This window comes from Pteropus vampyrus, unplaced genomic scaffold (genome assembly GCF_000151845.1).
Source record: "Pteropus vampyrus isolate Shadow unplaced genomic scaffold, Pvam_2.0 Scaffold251, whole genome shotgun sequence".
Classification (NCBI taxonomy): domain Eukaryota; kingdom Metazoa; phylum Chordata; class Mammalia; order Chiroptera; family Pteropodidae; genus Pteropus; species Pteropus vampyrus.
In genome coordinates, this window is record NW_011889032.1 from 441,068 (window position 1) to 450,305 (window position 9,238).

General features: G+C 47.4%; 1 protein-coding gene across 1 annotated transcript in view; it reads left to right on the forward strand.

The window, feature by feature from the left end:
* CRYBB1 (crystallin beta B1) overlaps positions 1 to 8,748 on the forward strand; it is a 10,012-nt gene extending 1,264 nt beyond the window's left edge. Inside the window, exons 2-5 of the mRNA XM_011374639.2 lie at positions 909 to 1,027; positions 4,754 to 4,886; positions 7,162 to 7,304; positions 8,532 to 8,748. Of these exons, the coding sequence (XP_011372941.1) occupies positions 909 to 1,027; positions 4,754 to 4,886; positions 7,162 to 7,304; positions 8,532 to 8,715 (579 nt within the window). The 3' untranslated portion in view covers positions 8,716 to 8,748. The remainder of the gene's footprint in view (positions 1 to 908; positions 1,028 to 4,753; positions 4,887 to 7,161; positions 7,305 to 8,531) is intronic.
* Positions 8,749 to 9,238: the final 490 nt, after the last annotated feature.

Genomic DNA, 9,238 nt, shown 5'->3' on the forward strand with positions numbered 1-9,238 from the left:
GTGTGGCCAAGATGTTCTTATCCATGTCTCCTGGGGTCACACATGCAGGATTCTCTTGGGCAGTCAAGTATAGAAGTGCTACGTCAAGGGTATGTGAACCTGCTCTTACAACTGGAAAAACTGAAGCTCAGAGAAAAACTACGCTTGCCTTGGTTCAAGTGAATGGCAAGGTTTTTCTAACTTTGTTTATTATCCACTTGTTGTGAGGCTTAGTGAGTGGAGAGGATTAGCCAATGCTCACACAGGTTCCCCTTCATGTAGGCCCCTCTGTTCGTGGTGGGCAGACTGACAAGTGTTTCCTGAGCATCAGCTCTGTGGCAGGTGCTGGGGCTAGAGCAAGAGATACAGAAATGGATCAACCCCATGCCCTGCCCTGCAGGAGCCCTTGGTCTTTGGAGGGGTTGTGTAAAGGGGGAGAGGGGTGCTCAGAGAGAGACCCAGAAGCTAAGCAGTGTGACTGTGTAGTGTGTTACTTGTACCACTGATGGTGTGAGCACAGTGGGGAGCATTTAATCAAGCCCACCTAGGTAAAGGGCATCAGGGAAGGCTTCCCAGAGGAGGTGATATCTGAGCCTAGAAAAGGACAGAGAACATGAGCTCCTAGATGGGGATGTGTTGTATAGAGGGCATTCCAGGCAGAAGGAACAGCACAGATAAAGGCCTGGTACAAAGATCCATCAGTTCCTAATAATGGTGCAGATATTAAGTTCAGAAATGAAGAGAAAGAATGACAGGGTAGTTTCACAGACTTTGGCTCGTGGCACGCTCTCATGCGATCTGTGCACAGCCTGCTTTTATTTATATAGAGACTTGATGCCCTTTTTGACCTAGAGCCTCTCCAGTTTGGAGGCACTCCACCTTCCTCACTCTGCCCCCCACCTTTGGGCATGGGGGCTTCTCTCCTCCAGTTGGTGGTCTTCGAGCAGGAGAACTTCCAGGGCCGTCGGGTGGAATTCTCCGGGGAGTGCTTGAACCTGGGAGACCGTGGCTTTGACCGAGTGCGCAGCCTCATCGTTACCTCTGGACCGTGAGTGTCGTGTGTCAGGGGCAAGGGAGGAACACTCCTGCAGACAGAATAAAATAGTAACAAATCGGGAGTAGCTGCCATTTACCCAGCACCTGCTTTGTGCCTGCTACCATGCTAACAAAGACACATATATTATTTTCAGTCCTCATTTCAAACATAAGAAGGAGAAAAGGAAGCTATTATTCTCCTTCCCACTTTACAGATGAGGAAACTGAGGCTCGGAGAGGTGATTTCATTAGCGTGAGGTCACATTGACAGAAAGTCATCATTCTGGACTTCAGAGAAATGCTGCTTCTCCTATAGGAGCTCTGCCCAACAATGAGGGTAGAAGGAGACCAAAGAGCCAAGTGTCCACTAGCTGTCCCCTCTCCGGGGCATCGAGCAGCCCTAAGAGTAATAATAAGCATCTGTGGAGCACCCACTAGGTGCCCAGCACCAACTGAGGGCTTTACCTAGATGACTGTAGAATGCTGTGTGGGGGAGGGGCTATTCTTTTGCCCACTTGACAGATGGGGAAACTGAAGCTCGGAGCAGGTAAGTCCCTGGCCAAAGTTTCCTAGTGTGGAAAGTGTCAGAGGCTGTTTGAACTCAAGTAGATCAATTTCATTCACAACGCTTTTATCACCTGCTCCACAGCCTGCTCCTGGCTCTGGGCTTCTCTGGGCCTAGTGACCCCTGTATAAAGCAGGAACAATTGTCTTTTGGACAGTTGTCCCAGCTCCAGCCCATGTGAACTGAGGTCAGGGCACACGACAAGACTCACATGGCCCTTTTGCCTCTTGTCTTCCCAGGGCAAACATCCCCAAGCAGTATGCTCAGACTCCATGCCCAGCATCCTGAGACTTTTTGCAGTACAAAGAGCAGAGATGGGCTTTGAGCTCAGACAGGCCTGGGTTCAAGTCTCAGCTCTCCCAGACCTTGCTCAGTCTCCAAGCCTCAGTTTTCTCATCTCTGATGTAGGGAGAATAGGTCCCTATCCACTACCCTCCACTGAATTATTCTGAGCCCTGAAGGAGATAATAATACATCATTGGCCTGGCACTTTGTGGGTGCCCAAACACGGCAAGTGACAATAGTGATTATTATCCCCCGCCATTGCCCTGTGAGTTTAGCTGAGTCGCCCTGGTGGAGTGTACAGGCCAGGGGATGTGGGCGTGGAGGGGGTGTCGGGGGTGCGAGGTGAGAAAGGAGGCATGTCTGCCTCCTAGAGCCACCCCCACCCCTGTGTGGTCAACATAGCCTCAGCCCACCCCTCCACCCTCCCTATCTTCACCTTCCCCCACACAGCCCCAAAGCCCAGCTGACAGCAGAAGCTGCCGGATGTGGCCAGTTTGGGTTTTTAGGCTTTTTTCAGTGCCAGTGACTCAAACCTAAAGTATTTCTCCTGAAACAAAAATGCAGCTGGTCTTTGGTGTATGCCCTGGAGCTGCACCCAATGGAAAGAGACAAGAGCCTATGGTCCAGAGCCCTTGGTCTGTGTCAGGGCCAGCAGGGATGTAGGGAAAATGGTGATGGGAAAAAGGATGGAGAGGAAGAAGTGGGCAGGGGGAGGGGAGGAGAGGCATGACCTCAGCACAGGGATACGCCTGTCTGAAACCTAGGAGACTTCAACCTGCCACCTGCTACCTGCCACCTGCCACCATTGGGTGACCTTAGAGAGGTGACTTAACATCCTTGAGCCTCAGTTTCCATGCCTGTAAATTAAGATTCCTGCCCTACCTCTCCTTATTCATAAGGCTCAGATGAGCCATAGGAGATGAGAAAGGCACCGAAATAAATATTTAAAATTTCTCACTCCTGTGACAGGTCCTTACTGGGCATTATGAAAGAGACAAGAATTTGAGGGGAAGGCAGGCACAATGGCAAGACCACATCAGTGTTCATCTTTCCATAAGTTCAGACTTCCAGCAGCTTCCCCTCCTCTTCAATTATAAAATACATTATTTATTGTGCTTTCTCTGTGCTGGACTTGTTCCATGCATTCCTTTTTTAGATCCTCATAACATCCTGACAAGGTAGGTACAGCCATTTTCTCTGTTATTGAGGCTTAACAAGCTTAAGTTACTTGCCCAAATCATACAGAAAATAAATGATGAGCTGGGATTAGAGCTCAGGTTTGTCTGTTTCCAGAGTCTGTGCTCTTAACTCCTACATGGCACCATCTTCCAAGGATCCCTTTCCTATTCACCCATCCTCCCATCTGTAGATCCATCCATCCATCTATCCATCTATCTATCCTCTTTCTCCATCCATTCATTCATCCATCTGCTTACCCTTCCCTCCATCCATTTTCCATCATGTATGTATGCATGCATCCATCCATCAATACATTCATCCACAGATCCAGCCATCTACCCAGCTATCCATCTATCCACCTAACTATCCACCTACCCATCCATTCATCTACCCATCCATTCATCTATCTATCAATTCATCCATCCATCCAGTCATCCATTCATTCTTCCATTCATTCTTCCATCCTTTTCTCATTTATTCCAGACCAGGCAGGGCTGAGGCAGATTCAGCTCTGTTCTGGGAAAGTAAGTCTGCATCTTTAATTGTCATTCCAGTGTGGACAAGACCTGAGGCTCCTGAAACACATTCTGTTTCAGTCCATGGTGGTAGCTTTCCCACCCCCCACCCATCTCCCCTATCTCCTTCTCGGTAGAGGAAGGTCCCAGCAGCACCCAAGGAGATGGTAGTAATGTCAGTGTCCCCCTTTGTGCCAGAGAACTCCTGAACACATAGAGCAAAGGTCAAGGGATCCCTTAGTCTCGGCCTTCTCGTTTACAAAATGGGGGTCGTCCAGAATCCCTGGTCCCTCTAACACAAGCTCATTTCCCATCCTTAATCAGGCTGCAACGGGAAAGCCAGGAAAAGCTCCCATTTGACTTCGAGTTTGTAATTAGTCTTTGAGAGGACTGAACACGAATGCATTTAATTTTCTTACGTAGCTGAGAGGTAGACATTATTATCATTTCCCTCCTTCTGCTCACATACCAATGACTGAGTATCTCCTATATGCTAGCTAGCCAGTCCTTACCAAACGTATGATTTAGTAACCTGTGTCAATTTTTCCCTTAGCCCTGTATCTCTAGGACTATTTTTATTTAACATTTTTTATTTAAAATGACCATGTTAACAGAAATAAATATATTTTAAAAGAATTTTTATATCACTTTTACAAATGGAAAGCTAGTATCACTTGCTATAAGTAAAAGATACCCATAAAAAATTAATACAATGAACACAGAGCAGTGCTATCATGCTCAAGGCTCTGCACTCGTGGCCTGTTCTTTTTCTTACAAAAAGAGAGATTAATAAGTCTTAAAGACACATTAGCATCCAATAGAGACTTTTTCCTAGCTGTAATCAAGTTTAAAAGAGAATATCTTCTTATGTTATTTTACCCTAAGCCCTCCTAGTACTTAAATCATGTGTGAATCCCACATCTGGGAAAAAATTTTTGCTCACATAATTACACACATGATCTCCTTTAATCCTTCGTCAACTCTAATAGGTATATTCGATGAGGAAACCAAGGCTCAGAGAGGTGAAGCCACTTGCCTGTGGTCACACAGCCAGTAAGTGGCATCAACTAGAAAAACTCACTGGCCTTGGGGCCACCTTCCAAGAGGAGGAGGTGGGCTTCTGCTAATAATTTCTCTCCTTTCTGCTTTTGTGCCTTCTGGCCCTTCCCACCCTCCACATCCCTCTCATCTCCAGCTGGGTCGCCTTTGAGCAGTCCAACTTCCGGGGGGAAATGTTTGTCCTGGAGAAGGGCGAATACCCGCGCTGGGATACCTGGTCCAGCAGCTACCGCAGCGACCGGCTCATGTCCTTCCGGCCCATCAGGATGGTGAGTGGCTCCTGGACAGGGCCTGGGGGATGAGTGGGGAGGGCAGGGGCAAGTCTGAGGTCTGACCACAATTAAGGAAATGGGGGTGGACAGAGAAGCATGGTGACCTCTGAGTTGTCCAAGGGCAGTGGACTCTTGTGCTCATTGATTCCTAAGGTGTCTCTGACATTCAAACAGTGTGCCTAGCCCCTGCTAGGAGCCCTGGGCTCCTATCAAGAGTGGACTCAACCAATATCCCAGTTTTGGGAGCTAGAAATTTTAGCGTCTTCCTTGATTCTCTTTGGGGAATGTCTTTAATTCTTGCTGCACATTAGAACCTCCTGAGGAGCTTCGAAAACCCCAGTGCCCATCCAAAATATCCAACACGTGGGCTGAAGTTTGTGCAGTGGCTAAAAGACAGGTGCTGTGGAAAGGCACCTTGAACTTCTCTATGATAAGACAATATACTGAATTAGCCCCTTTATAATATTCAACTAAGTTAATTAGTGTAACATAAAGAAGACTCAAATCCAAGATAGGTGGAGTTATCCTCAAGCAATTCACAGTTTCTCCAGGTGTGTTGATTAAGACTCACGAACCAATCACATCTTTATCCACCAGTGTCAGTGTCCCATGGTAAACAACTTTTGCTTCTTGAATGAGAATTTTCCTGAAGAATTTTCATGGGTGTCCATTTGAGGCTATCTGGGCCCAACAGCCAGCTGTTTGGGCACCACCAAACTTATCTTCATGAATTATCCATTCCCAATATTTTTCTCAGAATTTGAGGCTGAATTATCAGCCATTATAAATGGAAGCTTTGTAAGAGTTCATAGGTGTATCTCTCAATCATTGAGCAGTCCTTAAATGGCAATTTATGTCAAGGGAGCCTATTTGGAAGAGCCATCAGCCGGGCATTTTCGGTAGCTTCTAGAACTTTGCTGTCCAATACAGTCAGCAATAGCAATATGTGGCTGTTGAATGCTTGAACTTTGGCTAGTCTGATTGGTTATATGCTATAAGTGTAACATACACACCAGGTTTTGAATACATAGTTAAAAAAAAAAAAAGCAAAATAAGAATGTAAACTATCATTATATTGGTTGCATATTGAAATTATAATATTTCGGATGTATTTGCTTAAATCAAATATATTATTAGAAAAAAAAAATCAATGCCTGGACCTCTCCCCAAACCAATGAGATCTGAATCTCTAAAGCTCGGGAGCAGGTACTGATATCTTTTCTACATCCCCAGGTAGACTCTATGCAGCCAGGGCTCAGAGCCACTGGTCCGGTCTAATCCGTCCTATATCCCTGCCACCATCCTAGTGTGGATTGTTTTATCTCATCCCTGCCCAGCTCCCACTCCCTCCCCGCTGCATTCCTTGACTCCTTCCCAGCCTTCTATCCTGAGAAGTTAGAGGGATCTGTAACCTGACCATCTTCTACATAGTCATGCTTTCCATCACTGTGGGTTGATCTGTTTCTGCCAGGCTCTGTTATTGGCTCTGGCTGCACAGCTCTGCACGGGACAGGCAAGGTCCCTGACCTCGTGGAAGGCAGCTATTGAAACCTAATCATGGAAATCAATCTATTATGGCAAACCACTGTGGTACGTGCTGCACGGGGCCATGCAGTGTCCTCAGAAAGTGGGTGAGAGGAGCTAGGGCTCTGATGTTGGGCGATGGGAGTGGTCAGGGGGTGGTCAGAGAAGACAGCTCCTGAAGGATGAGGACTGAGTCAGCCCTGCGAAGAGTGGTGGAGAAGCCTCCCAGAGAATGGTGAGTGCAAAGCTCCTGAAGTTGGGATAGACTGGGTGTGAGCAAAGAACTCAAAAGTGGCCAGTGTGGCTGCAGCAGAGGGCGTGAAGAGGACAGGAGTACTGAACGAAATGGGAGGAATGAAATGCTTCTCTGAAAGGTGCTGCCCCTCATTGGCTGTGTGACATTGATCAAGAACCTACCTCTCTGAGCCTCTGCATCCCTGACCATAATAGTAAAAATAAAGAATAAAACTTTTTTTTTTTTTTTGAGCACTTAATGTATGCCAGGCAACATGCTAAGTGCTCTAAATGAATTAACTCATTTCATCCCCATGATGACTCCATGAAATAGAGGCTGAAAGCCTCTTTTCACAGACGAGGAGGGCTCTTCCAGGATGGACAGCAGTAATGCCAGCAGAGTCCCACCATGGTCTGAGCATATTCATCTCTCTCTCTTCACAGGAGGCCTCTAAGTTACTTCTCTTTGCCTCATTCATACTCCCCATACCTGACGCAGTCTCTCCTTTCCCAGGATTCTCAGGAGCACAAGATCTGCCTGTTTGAAGGAGCCAACTTCAAGGGCAACACGATGGAGATTCAGGAGGATGACGTGCCCAGTCTCTGGGTCTATGGCTTCTGTGACCGTGTGGGCAGTGTGAGGGTCTCCGGTGGAACGTAAGCATACTCCTGCCAGGCCCTCAGTCCCTGCTTCAAGCACAGACTCGGAGGCTGCCCCCTTACAGGATATATCATCAAATGCATAGGAAAGGCCACGCCCCCTCCCAAATTCCCCTACCGCTATTGGCTAGGATTCCACCATCTCTTACTTTGACAAATTACATGTCAGTGTAAACACATCTGGCAATTTGTTCAAAAAAACTGAAAGATGGAGAGAATAGAGGCTTCTAAGCCCATACTAGGATTGAAGGAATAATTAAGTAAAGGGGACAGAGCTGATGCAGATGGATGAGTCTACCGGTGCCTAGGGAAAGAGAATATTCAGGGAAATCCATAGCCTCTGGGGAATGAGCAGAATGACCTCTAAGAGACAAGACTGTGTATTGAAAGGGGCTTGACCTTGTCACGCATGTGCTGTGGAGCCTGTGGCGCCTCATGTCCCTCTCTGTGTCTCAGTGTTGCCATCTATATAATGGATGCACCAGACTCCTTAACCTAAAAGGTCCCTTTCTGCTCTGAACTCTAAAGATGTGAAATGTTCATAACAGTCCTGTGACCCCATGTCTGTGAGAACACGGGGAAGGGCTGGATGCCCAAAGGATATCATTTTATCCATTCCCCTCCCCCAAATAGCTGTGACAGACACCCTGGTCTCTTCTAGGCAAATGTAAAGCTTCTACCTGTCCGCCACAGACTCTTTCTGAGCTCCTGTAACACTGTCAGGGCCCCAGCCTTTTTCTTGCCCATTTCTTCTTTCCAGCCTTTCTCTTGCCCATTTCTTCTTTCCTGACACATGTATCCCTGCACTCGAACCATTAGAAATGTACTAAGCAGTGCCTGGGAGCCAGGCACTGTGTTAGGCACACTAGGGAGGCAGAGATGAAGAAGGCTCAGTTCCTGTCTTCAGGGGGCTTACTCAGTCAAGCAGCGAGACCCAAGTATATCTGTGAGATGATACCCAACAATACTAAGAGGTGGTTCACACAGGAGTTCAGAGGCAGAAGGACAGTTTCTGGGATCTGGATGTATGTGCTTGAGTAGAGGGCAGGTCAGAGGCTTCTCTGAGGCTGGAACTTAGATCAGACTTTGAAAGGTGACCATCCCCACTTTCTAGAGGAGGCTGACTGCAGGGAGAGATGGAGAACTGGCTGGTCCAGGCAGGGGTCTGGGTGCCAGGCTGTAAGACCGGCCATCTCCATGCTGTCCTTCTTGCTTCCCTCCCAGCTGGGTCGGCTATCAGTATCCTGGCTACCGCGGGTACCAGTATCTCCTGGAGCCTGGTGACTTCCAGCACTGGAACGAGTGGGGGGCCTTCCAGCCGCAGATGCAGGCTGTGCGTCGCCTGCGTGATAGGCAGTGGCACCGTGAGGGCTGCTTCCCCGTTCTGGCCGCTGAACCCCCCAAATGAGTCCACACTCCCCTTTTTCTCCCTCCTCCCACCCCTTCCTCAGGCTCAATTTTCCTGTCTTTCCCATGCAAATAAAAGTTCCTAAAGCCAAAATGTCTCCTGGGTCTGTGAACAGATATGTGCCTTGAGGTCCCCCATCATTGCTATCATGCGACTTCCTCAGTCCCTGCAAAGTTATTTGCATACGTTCTCTGAGTATATCTTCTGAACTACCCTAGAAGGCTGGTATTATAATTATTCCCCTTTAACAAGTGAAGATATCGAGGCTCAGAGAGGAAAACTTGCCTAAAGTCACACAGCTAGCAATTTGTGTTTGAGAACTGAACCCAGACAGTCTGGCTCTGGATCTATACTCCTAAACAAATTTGTATTTTCAAACTCCACTGTTCCACGCACCACTCTCATGATTTCTGCCCTCCATGCTTACCACCTGCTTTGTTATTTACTTAATATTTTTGTTTGAATAGACTTGTTATTTTGTGCTTAAATGGATTGATTTATAAATAAGGCTTCGTAACACTAC